Source organism: Rattus rattus, chromosome 7 (assembly GCF_011064425.1).
Source record: "Rattus rattus isolate New Zealand chromosome 7, Rrattus_CSIRO_v1, whole genome shotgun sequence".
Taxonomy (NCBI): Eukaryota; Metazoa; Chordata; class Mammalia; order Rodentia; family Muridae; genus Rattus; species Rattus rattus.
In genome coordinates this window covers 94,881,308-94,897,682 of record NC_046160.1, presented here as the reverse complement: position 1 = coordinate 94,897,682, position 16,375 = coordinate 94,881,308, and the positions used below count along the sequence as shown (strand labels likewise).

The 16,375-nt window shown below is 43.6% G+C and overlaps 1 protein-coding gene across 2 annotated transcripts in view; it reads right to left on the bottom strand.

Annotated features, from left to right (window-relative positions):
* Positions 1-2,007: 2,007 nt before the first annotated feature.
* Positions 2,008-16,375, bottom strand: part of Slc39a9 (solute carrier family 39 member 9) — a 38,113-nt gene continuing 23,745 nt past the window's right edge. The window contains exons 3-8 of one of the 2 annotated variants that reach the window (XM_032908040.1): positions 15,729-15,929; positions 9,113-9,181; positions 6,830-6,915; positions 5,680-5,814; positions 3,088-3,189; positions 2,008-2,972 (exon numbers count right to left, since the gene is read on the bottom strand). In XM_032908040.1, the coding sequence (XP_032763931.1) occupies positions 2,907-2,972; positions 3,088-3,189; positions 5,680-5,814; positions 6,830-6,915; positions 9,113-9,181; positions 15,729-15,929 (659 nt within the window). In that variant the 3' untranslated portion in view covers positions 2,008-2,906. Of the gene's footprint in view, positions 3,190-5,679; positions 5,815-6,829; positions 6,916-9,112; positions 9,182-15,728; positions 15,930-16,375 lie in introns of both variants that reach the window. The other variant, XM_032908039.1, reaches the window with a different exon arrangement.

Here is a 16,375-nt window from a genome sequence, read left to right as displayed (position 1 = left end):
TCACTAGCATGAGGGTCAAGGCTTAACACGCTCTGTCACTGCTATGTTCCTCCTAGCTCTAATCCTTGAAAAATAAAACCAGCCAGTGGTGACAGACTGGTTTAAAAAAATCTATTTTCCCCTTTCTAAAAGAACAGACCCTCCCTTTCTTCTAATGACCCAGATCCCTAGAACAGGTTGACTTGGCTCAGTGGGTAGTGCCATTCCAACCCAGAAAGTCTGCCTGTAAGAGCCAAGCTGGCAACAGCACACACAGGAAAGCGGAATCAAACGGACACCACTGCCCTGCTGACTCGGAGACTGACAACACTGGGAACTGGGGAGGGAGGATGCATCTAGATTCTGGGGGAAAGGAACTCTAATCCCAAATAAGACTGCTTTGGTCATGAGGAAGGATAGCCTATGCTTTTTCATCAATTGCTTCTTTGGTAGCCCATAATTCCACTTGTAATCGTGGCAGCAGCTGAAATATCACCAATGTGTTCAAGTGTGTTTGCACATTAAGGCATCCACACCTCCAGAGGGAGTTAGGAGGAAGAAAACAGAACTGAAACGTGTTGTGAAGCGATCAAGGTGGCTGCTTTGGGGGCACTGCCTGCCGCATGAGCGACCTCTCCCCCACTAGGTGGAGGCTCTGCTGGTTCCTGCTGCCTCTCCTGCATCTGAGCCCTATTAAGAGTCATATGGCTATCTGAGCCTGCAGAGCAGGGAAGGGACTCAGTCCCCAGGCAGCAGCTCCAGGCATGGAAAGCTCACGACTACTGAGGCCCAGAGGGGAAGGCAGATTTGGACGTTTGATGGTTCACTGCTTGCCAGAGTCCAAGGCCCTACCCAACATGATATTCTAGCCCAACTTCGAGTGAGTTGGCAAGGCACTGCTGAACAAGAGGCTCTGGCCAGCACAACAAGTCTCTGACCACTGCACGGAGCAAGGTGACAGAAGCTGCTTCTACCCGGACCACCCCGACAAAGTGAGCCTCTAGAGAGATGAAGACATCTGTACTCTGGAAGGACTAGATGAGCCCAAACCTTTCCTAGTCACCTGTTGTGCCTATTACGAGAGTCACCCCCAACTCCCATACTGCACACATTAACACTTTAGCACGGGATGCAATGGTTAACAGCCTCCACACAGAGCTGCATCTCATTTCTGCTGCTTTCTCCACTACAGCCAGCAGAGGGCGCACAAGTCTAATCCCACAGCTGCCGGCTGACCTAGTGACAATTCAGGAGGGAAAATCTACAGGCATGCTGGCACAGATGTCACAGAAAACACAAATGACTGCACTCACTGCTCTGAAGAAACTAGCCTGGCTCCCTGTTTATGTAAAGTGTTTCTGAAATGGTACAGAAAATGTAAATTAACACAGTATTATACATTTATCTGACTAGGATTTATTCAGATTTTGGCAAACATGGAAGAATTACCTTTGTTGAATACTTTTGCTGTCTCAATTTCTTAAATTATCAGAGTACTAGTGACTGTGTCAACTCTCATGAGGAGGTGACATTTTTGAGGGTGTAAAAAAGTTGTATTGGGCACAAAGGTAACTTAGGTGAAGGAAATGAAGAAGAAACAGTGCTGTCTTCATGGTTCAAGAAGTGGTGACAAGGACTGACATCACCAGCAGTAGTAGTACACAGTGGGGGTGGGCTGGGGAGGGGAAGAGCACGGGAAGAGTGGGATGCAGACATGATTTCAAGGAGACTGAGGCCAGCAGCAGATACTCCCTTCTGATACAGTCCACCGTCTTCTGCTCAAGAGCTACGGAGCAGGCAGAAACACTCTCCACTCTGGGCAAGGGCTCAGCCAGAGGGACAGAGGCTGCTAAAAGAAATACTTAGAACAGCGCTTCTCAACCTGTAAGTCTCGATGCCCACAAAGGTGGCATATCAGATATCCTGTATCAGACATTAACATTACGGATCATAACAGTAGTAAAATTACAGTTATGAAGTAGCAACAAAATAATTTTATGGTTGGGAGGGCACCACAACATGAGGAACTGTATTAAAGGATTGCAGTGTTCAGAGGGTTGAGAACCACTGACAGGAAGAAAAGGACAACATACTTTGTAATAGTGTTACTTTTTAAAAAGGTTACTACAAGATATCAGTAACTATCCAAATTCCTGGAAAATTTAACATCCCTTAATTTCACTGTGATCAGACTGTTCTTGACAGAAATCCTGTGCCTGAACAGAATCTGGCTACTAAGAGTGTGCTACAGACAAGTATTCTGCAAAAGATACTTTTTTAAAAAATGCTATAAGATAACAGACCCCTCTTCAAAAGCCAGTCCCACCTCCATTGCTCTACTGGAAGGAAGGGCAGGCTCTATTTAGGGAGGCACGTGCAAAGGAGCTGTTGATGACTCTAGACACCCCTTTCAGTGGATGTTTCTTTTGGGTTCAGTTCAACTTTTTTCTCCTGCTCTTATTTTCCTTATTCTAACCTCAAATTCGTTGTCATCATCTTTAGCATCTAAGGGATGGGTGTTCCCGCCTTCTCTCAAGGCTGTGGCACAGATGCTAAAGCACCAGTCTTACATGGTAAGAACCATGTTAAAACCAATGGGTAAAGTGGCAGAGCCTCTATACTAAGGGAAAAAACTTTAGCTTAATTACAGAACACTGAAGTTTCATAATTACTATTTCATTGTATGAAGTTCTCCACTTTTCTTTAAAACTAAATTCCATCTTCCCTGAGAATAGGGTTAAGAGAAACATCAAAACTCAATACATCAAAGTCCCTTTAAAAGACAACACAAAGTCTGTCTAATTCTGATGTTCCTGCTGTATGCTGTCCCACTTTCCACGATTGACTCTCATCCCTTGGACTCTAGGAACAGGGGTGGAGATGGGCAAGGTGAGACAAGACACTGAGGAAGTGAGGAGCGTCACACGCTAGCTCTTCCCCGATGGCAATGGCCGTGGACTGAGGCTGGAACCTGACTGGTTAGTGCTGGTGTCCTATTGAGAGGATGAGTGGTATGAGGCAACCCAGAACCAGGGCTGCCACCTCAAGGCGGCTGAGGCCTCTCCCTCCAGTGGTGTCAGGTCTGTGGCTGTGCCCCATTCCACCCACCTCAGGGAGGACATGGACGGTGGCAACGTAAAGAAATGTCCCGGCAGAGAAAAGCATGGCCACTCCAGTGGCATTGACCTCTGAAAGGGCTTCTTTACTGCTCTGTGAATTAGAAGAGATTAAAATTAGAATTCAAACAAGTCACATCGAAGTTAGAGACAGGATGATGTCCCAATTAAATCTGAATATTTATAACCAGTGCTTCTTGGTACATGGAAACGTCTTGAGATTGGAAATTCTGTCATTTATGGGGAGGTCTTAACTAAAGGTTTAAGAACACCAGTGACACATATAATCACAGCTTAAAAATTTATTTGAAATTCACAATGTTTATTATACAGATACTATGGTTTAAGGAAATAATAAAATCAGCTAATTAACATATTTATTACTTCAAATGTTCATGATTTGCAAGGAGAACATTTAAGTTTACCCTCACATTTTGAAACGAAAGCTTTAGTACCTAGAGTCGCTTTTCAAAGCAGCTTCCAAGCACTGCCTAGGAGGTTTCACCTCCGTCCGAGATGGAACCTCGACATTTTAGCATCTGTTCACTTCTTCTATTATTTAGGGAGCACCCTCTGTGTTAACAAGCCAGCTGCTTGAGACACAGACTGGCCAAGATGAACAGAGGCAGGCACCTCGAAGTTTGAGGCCAACCTGGTCTACATTGTGAATTCCAGGACAGTTGGGACTACACAGCAAGACCCTGTCTCAAAACAAAACAAAACAAAAACAAAAAACCCCCAAAACAAACAGACAAACAAAAAAGATGCAATAGCTACCTTCATAGCACTAAAATACATTTCATTCACTAATCTGGGTTTTGTTTATTTAAGACAAGGTCTCATGGTATAACCTGGGCTAGGCTTGAACTCTGGACTCTCCTGCCTTGGCCTCCCGAGTGCTAGGATTACAGTGTGCCGTCGTGCCTGTCATCATTTACTAATTTTATACAGTTAGTCACAGCCTTTCTATTAAAGAGTAGACCTTTGGGCCAAGGCACCTGGTTAAAACCTCATGAACCTGCCCCAGACACAGGCTATCACTCCACACTTCCAGAATCATGAGGAGTTTTCTCCACAAAAAGTTCTAAAGCACAGCGGTCAGTGAGGTGATGGCGTCATGTGATTTTAAAAGGAACTATCAGGGGTGAGGAGGTGGCAGAGTATTTGCCCAGCATGTGCAAGGCCCTGGGCTTAATCCTCATCCTCAAAAGCAGGTGTGCATGGGGGCTAGCCTGTAAAGAGCTACCCATTGCTCTTACGGTGAAAGGTCCTGTGTAAGACTCATCTGTTAGACTCTGGTTAACAGAATCTAACCAATTGTTAACCATCTCATCATCCATATATACTGTCTTAAATCTTTCCCTTTCCTTCTTTTTAGTTTTTTAAATGAGACAAGAACAGAAAGGAAAAAGACGAAAGAAAGCACGATCTGGGGATACAGTTCAGTGTAGTGTTTCACATGGATGTGGGAGGTCTGGGTTCATTCCCACCAACCAGCCAACCACAGAAAACCAAAAGAGTCAATATTCCTTTTAACACATTTATTGTTTGAGATGATGATGAATCAATGACCCTCTGAGAGGGATGGGGGACAGCAGTTCCTTCCAACCAGCCCTGGTTAGTCTGATAGTACGATTTTCCTCGTAACTTCTACTTACTGTCTTTAGGTAAACTAGGAAGGATGGTTGCTATAGAAGAATTATGAGGCTTGGAAATGGGAGCATGTGAGCTCTAAGCTGAAGATGACATCTCAACTCTGAAGCAATGTTCAGGTATAAAGAACTAAAAGAACTGGAATCCTAGCTGCCTACAGCCATCTTTCTCCAGCTCTACTAGAAGCCACTGCATGGCTTGTCCCGTATGCCTCCTGTGCCTGTCTCAGCACTAAGTGTTGGATGGTGGGGCTGGAGAGATGGTTCAGGGCTTAAGAGCACGACTGCTCTTCCAGAGGTCCTGAGTTCAATTCCCAGCACCCACACAGTAGCTTACAACTGTAACTCCAGTTCCAGGGGATCTGGCACCCTCACACAGACATGCATACAGGCAAAACACCAATGCACATGAAATAAAAATAAATACATTTTTAAAAATTGGATAATTCTAACTGTTATCTGCCAAACAAAATAAGCATGGCTGGCTAAATGATACTATCTAAAACATTGAAATGCTACTATATATTTACAAAAATATTCTTAGAACTGATATTCAATTTGTATGAATATTAAAGACATAAAAAGGACTAACTTGAAATCAAGACACTTACTTTATACAGATTTTTACTTTCAATTTTTGTCTTAGTTTGAGAAAATACTGTCCCTGAAAAATTCAACCTAAGACACCCTACCAGATTTGTTGAGCCTTTTGATATTGTGACAGAATATTGTGACATACATAGACAACAATACGAGTTACCAATAAAATAACCTAAGAAATAAAAAAATTGTGTCATGTTTTATTACGTTTATGATTTTGTGCTGGGTCACATTCATAGCTCTCAGCCTTACGCAGCTCACAGGCTGCAGGCTGAACACCTATGAGAGAACCAGACACACTCAACTCCACAGCAAAGGATGCTCGCACTTACCTTACTTAATCCTAAGTACGTCAGCATGGACATGGCTGGTGCTGCCAGTGCAAAGACCAGCAAGTGCTTTCTGATTCGATTCCGCTCCAGGCCAGCATGCATCAGGAAGGAAACCAGCCCAAATGCTGCTGGAGCCTGGAAACGACAGAGTAGCCCCTTTTATCACTTGACAAGCAGGGCTTGCTTCCATATTAAGAAAAGCATGTGATGCTATCTGAATATGAAAAACCTGGGCATTGGTCAAGAGCAAGCTTGCCTTTTAGGAATCAATGTTCTCACAAGAAAATCCTACATGGGTCTGTATGTAATCTTTCTTGGTAGTACTGTACAAAAGGTTGCTTTGAATTTTTAATTCTTACTTGTTATAACTGTGTGTGACTGTAGCCATCTGTGTGCCACAGTGTGTGTGTGGTGGTCAGAAGACGACTCTGGGAACTGGGTTGTCAGGCTTGTTCAGCAAGTGCCTTTACCCACTGAGCCGTCTGAACAAAACTGTCTGAACACAGAAACGGAAGGCTGGAGAGATTTGGGGCTGGTCAGTGGTTAAGAGGACTGGCTGCTTGTTCTTTCAGAGGCCCTGAGTTCAATTCCCAGCAACCACATGGTGGCTCACAGCCAACCATCTATAATGGGACTCTGCTCCCTCTTCTGGCAAGCATTAGTACATGCAGACTGAGCACTCATAGATAAAAATACATAAATAAAGAAACCTTTAGAAAAAAATCAGTAAGCATTTAGCCATTTGTGTATATGATGATACAAAAAAAAAAAGCCCTTCCAATGAGTTTTAAAAAAATAATAGCAAAACCAAAAGCACTGAACACACATATTTAATTCTCCTAAATGGATATCAATTAAAAATTTTCAAAAGGGAGTGGTGGTGGATATCAGATGCTGCAATGGGTCAAAGGTGTTTGCTCTGCAAGACTTGGGACCCAAGTTCAAACCCTAGGACTCAGGTAAAGGTATAAGGAGGGAATCAATTTCATAAAGTTGTTCTCTCATGCTAACAGTGGCATGTGTGTGCTCATGTGCACACATATGTAATACATACATTTTTAAAGCTAGAAAGATACTACATTTCAGAAATGCAACAAAGATCAAGACAAATTTTAGTTATAATTATGTTCAATATTCGATCTTGGCTTACCTTATGTAGCATTATTGCCACGAACACAATTAACTGGACACTGGTCTGTGAAGTAGAGGCTGCTGCTCCCAAAGCTACACCATCAGCTAAATTGGGAGACAAGGAAACAAGATGCTATGAAGGGAGGCAGTGCTGGGCTGCACGGGCTTCAAGGCCCGGCAGAGCAGGACTTGGACCTGGGGAAACTATTCAGTGAACTTCATCTTCAGGATGGGGTCAATAGGCTGGGTGGTGGTAGACGCCTTTAATCCCAGCACTCAGGAAGCAGAGGCAGGCAAATCTCTGAGGTCGAGGCCAGCCTGGTCTACAGAGTGAGTTCTAGGATAGCCAGAGCAAAACAGAAAAATTTTGTCTGGAAAAAAATGAGGAAAAAAAAAAAAAAGATGGGGTCAATAGGATGTGCACTCTTAGCTTCATGAGTGCTAAAATAGATGCACAGAGCTTAGACCTGGCCCCAAGTCGTCCACAAGGTAGCTGTCTTTATTGCTTAAAAAAGTATGGAAGACAAACATCACTGACGAGCCAAGCTAATAAGAATGTGCTAACAAAGAGTTCCAAAGGATGCATCCTTCTGTCTTCAAGGCTTGCAGCCTCAACACAGATGATTCACATACCATGGGGACTCTCTCAGTTTGGGTAATTGTGCTGTGATGAAACGCCATGACCAAAGCAAGTTGGGGAGGAAAGGGTTTATTTAGCTCACACTTCCCTGTCACTGTTCATCATTGAAGGAAGTGAGAATAGGAACAGGGCAGGAACCTAGAGACAGGAGCCAATGCAGAGGCCATGGAGAAGTGCTGCTCACTGGTTTGTTCATCCTGCTTTCTTATAGCACCCAGGAGCACCAGCTTATGGTGGCATCTTCTCCATTGAGGTTCCTTCCTTTCATATAACTCTAGCTTGTATTTAAGTTGACAAAAAAAAGGTCATGATAGGACTTTGGCTGAATAGGGTGTGGTGGAACAGAGTCCAGAAATGGAGTCGTGTGAGGAGAATTCTGCGTGCTTGTAAGAACACTCCTAGAAAACAAGTCTTGAAATCCTAGTTTCTTCAAAACACTGACTTGTTCTCGGAATGTGTTTGTGTGCCCATCCAGGTGTGTTTACTTCAGAGTACTCACCATTGTTTGCTGATGTTATTTAATAAATGTTCTCCTTTATATAGCTTTATGGACATGTTTTTGCCGTATGTGGCTTGTCCTTGTGATAGTCTACAGCCTGAACTCAAGAGAACTTTACTCAGGTGACCTTTCTTAATCCTAGAGTATAAATTGTCTGGGGATCTGAATAAAGTTGGCTGCTGTGTGAGACTTTATTCCACCTCATTTACTGGCTCCCTTCTCCCAAGTCCCACTGCCTCTAGTGCAGCGATATGGGTGATTTTGTTAGAAAGCAAAAAACAACAGGTTAGGAGCGAGCTACTTTTCACATAGTCCTCCCCTACCATCAGGTCCAGGTTTGTGCTACAGAGCTAAAGCAAGTCCCACCAGCTGCACTGAGTCCTCTGATGCTGCCTCAGCCTACACTGGGCTGTTTGCTGCTGACATGCACAGGCTTTTTTCCAGATACATCTTAGGGCAGAGGTCAGCAAACTCCTTAAAGCCCAGACAGGGACTATTTGTAAGTTACTTGTAACTACTCAACTGTGTCACTGCTGTACAAAACAAGCCACAGGTGATATGTAACATATATGTAACACGTGGGCAGAGCTTCTGGAACAGCAGTGTCTTCTGGAACAGCAGTGTCACTCAATACCACAGTTCCCCAGTGACGGGAAAGATCTTTCTGTTTGGATTGAATACAGGCCTTCCTTTCACACACCCAGCAGATGTCTTGTCATTGAGCTTCAGCCCCGATGCTTTGAACAGGGTCTAGATATGTAGCTCAGGCTAAAATTAAGTAGTCAAGTTGGTCTTGAACTCTGGATCCTACTGCCTCTACCTCCTGCGTGCTTGGATTTCAGGTGTGTGCTTCCATGCCTAGCTTATAGTCTGTGCTTAGGTGTTAAAAATACAGAACACATTCTTAGCTTGTAAACTCAATACAGAATGTGTAAGGCTAGTGCTCCAGCCAGAGGGCTTTTTTTTTTTTTTTTTTTTTTTTTTTTCTTTCTTTCGGAGCTGGGGATCGAACCCAGGGCCTTGCACTTCCTAGGCAAGCGCTCTACCACTGAGCTAAATCCCCAACCCCGCCAGAGGGCTTTGTTCAGCACCCTCCCCTGAGAGCTTCAGGGTGGAGTCTCCTCGGTGAGGTCAGGAGCAGTCTCACTGCAATGCTGACTCACCTGCAGCATGGACAACCAGCCCCAGTGTGGTGGTGATTTTGGAACTGCTGGGCCTTGCTGTTTCTGGATCTACAGAGAATGAGAAAATATCACTACGTAGTATGACATAAAAGCAAAAGTAACACCTGTCTGGAGATGGTCCACTTCTTCTTATCATTGTTATTTTAGAGCTGGAGTCTCACTGGGCACTTCTGGCTGGCCTTGAACTCCAAATCCACATCTCGGCTTCCCAGCTCTGGATTAAGGGTATACAACACCACACCTAGCCGAATACATATTTTGAGAGCTCAGATTTTGAACTCTGATGTGGACTGTTTTCCCCACTGTTCTCTTTTCTTCAATGTTCTCCTTGAACTAAAGAGGTGGGTGTGAGGGAACTCTTGACTGGGCTTCTCTGCATAGTTCTGAAATGCACGACCCCAAGTGCCCAAGCTTCCTCAGTCTGCAAAAAGTGCTCTCTGGGCTCTGGTTCCTTCTGCGAAGGCTCATCTAACTCCTGCCAGTTTTCATGCAACCTTGGTCACGTTTTTCTTCTCCATTATGCAGCTATTTCCACCAACTTAAACCCACGTTACAACAGCTTCCCACTGCTTTGCTCACTTTCCCCAAATCACCTCAGTTAGAAATGTCACAGACATCTTTAAAAAAACACCACCCTTCTGTGGTCTCTTTTAAAGCAGTCGGGTCAGCTACACTACACTATCAGGTTTTTTTCCTTTGGTATTGAGGATGGAACCTAGGGCCCTGTCCGTGCACTTGAGTCTTCTTCCCCTGGGTTATAATGCCCAGCCTGCTTCTTATTCTTTTTCTTTTAATTCTGAGATAGTTTCACTAAGTGCCAGGTTGGCCTTGAACTCATTCTAAAGACCATTTGGGCCTTGGATTTGTGGCTTCTCTGCTTCAGCCTAAGTAGCTGGGATTACAGGCACAGGCCACCACACCTGGCTTGAAGAGGTTTGTAAGCTACATAACAGATGCTTCCAAGTACTTCTCAGTATCTAGACCAGTTAACACAGTTGCTCTAGTATTTTCTAATCATTCTTACCCTCCTTTCCCCAAATCTCCTCACTTCTAGTTCTTGGCAAGTATTAAGCTTCCCAGATTATCAACCCAAAACCTGGACACTGTTCCAAGTCAAATCCTAGAACCACATCACTCAAGAAAGGATCAGAGAATAAGCTTAGCTCAAAACAATTGTCCTGGCTCAACTAAGATTCTGCGTAGCTGGGACCCATGTGCCACTTCAGAGGTTCTTCTGTATCGTTGTTCTCCCTCTCCAGATGGGCTGTAACCAAGACCCTGTACTTCTTTTCCTTTTTACATCTCACAGAATGTGGTGCAGCACCAGACACCCCCATGTTGCTTTGTAAGCTCTCTGGATGGAGATGGAGATGGAGATGTTACTATCTTTATAGGAAACAGGTAGGGGTTGGGGCAGGGCATGAAGTTCCACCCCTAGCTAAGGGGCTATTAGCATTTGGTAGTTCCTGGGAGAGGAAGGAAGACTCAGTTTTCTTTAAGGGCATGACTCCTAGGAGATGAACTACTCTCCAGAGCAGCCTCTACACCCCACACCCAAGAGTACTGAGCAACACAAACCAGATTCCTGGGGGAGGGAGGAAGGGAAAGAAGGGGTTGGGGGCAGAAAAAGCACAAGATCTTAGAGAAGTTGAAGGGCTGAATATGATCAAAATGCATTATATACATTTATCAAAGAATTAATAAAAATATGTTTAAAAAGCATTAGATAGGGGTTGGGGATTTAGTTCAGTGGTAGAGCGCTTGCCTAGAGAACACAAGGCCCTGGGTTCTGTCCCCAGCTCCGGAAAAAAAAGAAAAAAAAAAAAAAAGCATTAGATATTTAAACAGTGTTTTTGGGGCCAGAGATGGCTATGCAGTTAAGAGCACCCATTGCTTTTGCAGAGGACCTAATGAAGTTCTAGTCCCAACATCCACGTGGTGGTTCACAACAACCTGTGACTAGCTCTAGGGAGATCCAATACCTCTGGCGTGCGCATGTACACACACACGTACACACACACACACACACACACACACACACACACACATACACAGAAAAAACATGTAATTCTCTTTTAGTTGTCATAAATCTACAGGAAGAAATTGCAGTTGAGCATAAGATTGATAAGTGAGTAACTTTTACTGACACTTAGTAATACATAAAACCAGAGCTATGTATGGTGCCAAACAGGAATAATCTTAGCACTTGGGAAACAAAAGCAGAAGGAATGTGTGTTTGAAACCAGACTGCGCTACAGAGAAAGACTCTGTCTCCAAAAAAACTTAACTAAAATTAAAAAACCGAAAGTCAAAGATACCTACACCAAAGGTCAGCAAAAACAGTACCCTTCCGTAGAAAACAGAAAAAAGAATGAACACATGTTACTTTTAACTCGGGATACAGGATTACAGGGCACTATTGAACCTATATAATTTATTAAAAATTCTTGGGTTGGGGATTTGGCTCAGTGGTAGAGCGCTTGCCTAGCAAGCGCAAGGCCCTGGGTTCAGTCCCCAGCTCCGAAAAAAAAGAAAAGAAAAAAAAATTCTTTTTTGGGGGACAGGGGGCATGTGTAGAGATGGCTCAGCAGTTAGGAACACTGGCTGCTCTTCCAGAGGACTTGTGTTCAATTCCGAGCATCCACACAGCTGCTAACAAATGTCCGTAACTCAAGTTCCAGGCGATCTGACGTTTTTTACCTGATCTTTCTGCCTCTGTGGGCACTATATGAGTGTGGTGCACTGGTATACCAGCAGACAAAATGCCCCATGCACAACACAGAGAAATAAAAGTAACTTTTAAAAATCCTGTTTGTTTAGTGCTGAGGATCAAGTCTAGGTCTTACATGTGCCAGGCAAGTATCTGTCAATGAACCTTCTCTCTCATGGCTTACTTTAAAGGTTTTAACTCTTTAGTTCACTTACAGCACAGACTAACTCTGGCCAACTTAAGACATGTTAAGTGGTCGAGAGCTCTTGGTGCAGCTTCTTGGAATCTGGCAAGAATTTGACATTGGACTAGGACAACGAAGTAGGCTTAGATAAAGTTTTGACATTGTGCTAGAAGATGAATACAGCCAAGGAATGTACTGTATTCCTTGTGTCTTGGTCACCCTGACAAACCCCTAGACACAGTGACCACAGGACTTTATTTATTGCCTTGTTTGTTCCTTGACAACTTTGTCTTTGATCTAGAACTGACCTATTCTCTGCATGTACCTAAAATGGTATAGAAGCAGACTGGAAAAAAACCTGCTTCAGCACTGGCTGGAGTCAAGTTATAATGTTGTCTAATTGTCTTTTTCTTTTTAATCCTCACTCCCCACCTTGAGACGCTGTTGACTGATTGGGCTGCTTGGTCATTAAGTATCCCAAGGAAGTCTATGGTGGGGTCTTCAATCATTCTCTACTTTGCTATGTTTTGTTCTATTTTGTTTGTTTTGTTGAGACAAGGTCTTACTGACCCTTTCATAATTCAGCTGGGCTGGCTGGCCAACAATAACTTTTAGGGATCTTCCTGACTTCCTGCCCCAGCACTGAGTTTACAGATGTATGAGAGCATGCCTGGCTTTTTACTTGGGTGTTAGGGATCTATTTCCCAGGCCCTAGCAAAACCAAAACAAAGCAAGTGTTGGATTTTAGTTGTTTAAGATAGAGTCTTACAATGCAGTCCTGGTTGGTCTAGAACTCACTATGTCGACCAGACTGGCCTTGAAGCTCATAGAGATCAGTCTGCCCCTGCCTCCCAAGTGCTGAAGTTAAAGGTGTGCACCTCAGGGATGGGGAAGTCTCCTGAAAGGTGCAGTATGGCCTTCATGACTCACTCAGCACTTTAGAGGTGGTGGAGGAGAACCAGGAGTTAAAGGTCACCAATGGCTACATAAAGAGTTCCAGACTAACCTGGTATATATGAGACTTTATCACAAAGTAAGCACATTAACAAAGATACAATAAATCCAAGGAGATGGAAAGCCTTTGTTGACAGCAGAGCTTTGCTTCTGATAGTATGTCAAGTGTTACTATGTGGCCAATGCTGGTCTCTCCTAAATTCACAAGCTCCAGACTACCTGCCCGAGACCCTGATATTATCATATGTCACCACACCTGCCTATTCAACCTGCTTTTATTTTGTTTTAGTACTGTATTTTCTTCTTCTTCAGGTTTGGGATTAAAGCCTTGCATGCCAAGCCATGCCATGTTCAAGCACAGAGTTACATCAAAAGTTTAGTTCATTTATTCGGTCCACGATTAAAACAAAACAACTTTTATTTGGAAATAATTTTTAATCTTGAAAAAAGCTACAACAATAGTTTAAAGGAAATAATCACTTGTCCCTGTCTCTGCCTGACCAACTCTCTAAACATTGGAACCAACTGCGGCCCAGCGTGCACTCATACTTCCCATACACGCCGTTACCACCTGAGGATAAGCTGTCCAGACACAGCTGCTTATCTCTAGGTGCTTCAATGTGTGTTTCCTGAGGAAACTATAAATCATAAAGGACATCAACCTCAGAGAATTTAGCATCATTTCTGATTCCTGTTGCACATTCGACTTGTGTCAGTTTTCTAATAACGTTCCTCAGAGCACTTCCTTTCTAGGAAGAGCCAATTCTAAGTCACATACTGCATTCAGCTAGATCGACATTTTTGCAGAATACATTCTCCTCCTTGCATCCGTGTTTCTGTTTGTTTTTCCTTTTCTTTCCTTTTAGAAGAATGTACCTCTGCTGACCACAGGTGCTCTTCATGCGGGGTCATGCACTATCTCGTGAATAATCTTGGTTCTACTTGCTTACATTTCCTATGTTTATGTTTTGCTTTACCTAATTTAGTTTGTCTCAAATTGTAACCTGTGTTTTGGACAGCTCAGTTTAATTGTTTTAACTTAACTGCTTGGAGTCTGCCCAAACATGCATGGCTCCAGAGTCAGCAGGAGACCTGAACAGCTTACTCATAAAAACTGGGGCTGAGTTCTAGTGTAACAGGTCCCCAGACCTTGGCACAACTGACGCCATGATGGACGCACCCACTCAGGCCTTGGAACCCAGCAACACCTGCCACAAGATGAACCAAGTCCTAATCCATCAAAGTTCATAGTTCTGGGTAGTCCCTATATACTAACTTTGCTTTTGGCTTCTACAGTTCTGTTTTTGGCTAACTGTTCTTGCTGGCTGAAGTGTGCCAATGCAGGATGTGGTTTTGTGCTTAAAAGAGAAAGGCTCAGGGCTATTATACTGGTATCCCAAAAATTCAGTGTAATCACCTGCTGCCTAATAAAGACTTTCTATTGGCTTAAAGCCATGTCTGAGTAGTCTTCTCTGGTGGATGTCCCATAACACTAGGATTCTCCCTTCTTCTTAGGGCTCTAGTTGTCCCGAGTTCTGTCCCACAAACACTGAGGACTTTCTGAGACAAGGTCTCAAGTAGTACAGGCTGGCTTCAAGCTTGCTATGTAGTAGAGGTGAGTCTGGATTCTCCTGACCTCACCTCCCAAGTCCTAGGATTATGGACATGCAATGATGCTATGGAAGATGGAGCTTCTATCACAAGGACGCTGTTACCAACCCTATAAAAGTTGGCATCTCTGTTCCAAATATCGATGCCCTGCAGAATGTGCCTGCTCTTACTGACTCCCTGCTGTCTTTAGATGAGGACACCTAATCCACGGTTTAGAATTAGCTGGAAGGAGGCTAGTCTGATGGCTTCCTGAGCTACAAAAAGCAGAATGCTGGTGACACTGACTTTGATCACCTGCTGGGCTCCTCTGTTTATTTACTTCTTTCCTCCTTGAATCTAATGGGCAGATTAGAATTTACTCACTATCGAGTCTTTTGCTTGTTTGTTTGGTTGGTTTGGGGTTTTTGTTTATTGGCTGGCCAGCTTTTACATAGTGTCTCATTGTGTAACCCCTGGAACTCTATATGGAGACCAAGCTAGCCTCAAATTCTTGTAGCCTTGTGTACTAAGCTTATGTATGTAAAGAGCAACATCCAATAATTGGGCTATAGGCTTTAGACTGCCTAAGGAGTCCACAGCACAAAACAGGCTAAGGACGTCTGCTCTAGACTCTCACTAAATGTGACTCCTTTAAGCCTAGCAGGGTTAATATGTTGTCTTAGTTAGGGTTTTACTGCTGTGAACAGACACCATGACCAAGGCAAGTCTTATAAAGGACAACATGTAATTGGTGCTGGCTTACAGTTCAGTCTATTATCATCAAGGCAGCATCCAGGCAAGCACAGTACAGGCAGAGCTGAGAGTTATACATCTTCAGCTGAAGGCTGCTAGTGGAAGACTGACTTCCAGGCAGCTAAGGTGAGGGTCTTAAGCCCACACCTACAGTGACACACCTACTCCAACAAGGCCACACCTTCTAATCGTACCACTCCCTGGGCCGAGCATATACAAACCACCACATATGTCAATAAACAGTTTCGTCATACCACAAATCACTAGCTCCCACAGTTGAATAAAATACCTGAGAATGCCTGAGGAGACAGGAGTTGGCATTTGAGTAAGGTTATTGGTGTAGATGGAATCACTCCAAACTACCGAAGTTCCTGCACAGCCCAGAAAGCCCGAGAGCTACTCACCGTCAGTGGAATGCACATGGGAGCTGCCGATCTGGTCCACGAGCAACATGAAAACGAAGCCCAGTACCAGGGACACACCAATGTAGGCATGCAGCTGTGTGTGGTCGTGGCTGTGCTCATGCTCATGGACAACTGATATTTCTGCTGCTTTGTCTGATGCAATCACATTCTGCTTCACTTCACTGGCTTGGTGGTGTTTTCCTGGAGCAAAACAAACCACAAAATGGGATAGCTTCCATTTGTATTTTAAGTGCTACTTAATTTACTGTAAGGATACCTAAGTCCCATACTGCAACCCTCAGTTTAAAAGTTTGTAATAAAGTATCAGCCAGCAAAAACACACACACACACACACACACACACACACACACACACACACACACACACACACACAGAGAGAGAGAGAGAGAGAGAGAGAGAGAGAGAGAGAGAGAGAGAGAGAGAGAGAGAGAGGAGGTATTGAAAAGGCACATCCTTCCATTTAAATTTAGTTCTAGATCACCAAGGTGGTTGGGACACTGAATTATAGTAACTAACAACTAGCCAAAAGATATTCCTAATTTATAGTTATGTGTTTGCTACTTCAAATATTAATAATGCTTAAAGACTAAAACTTTATTTTTATTGAAAGAAAAATTTTATACAAT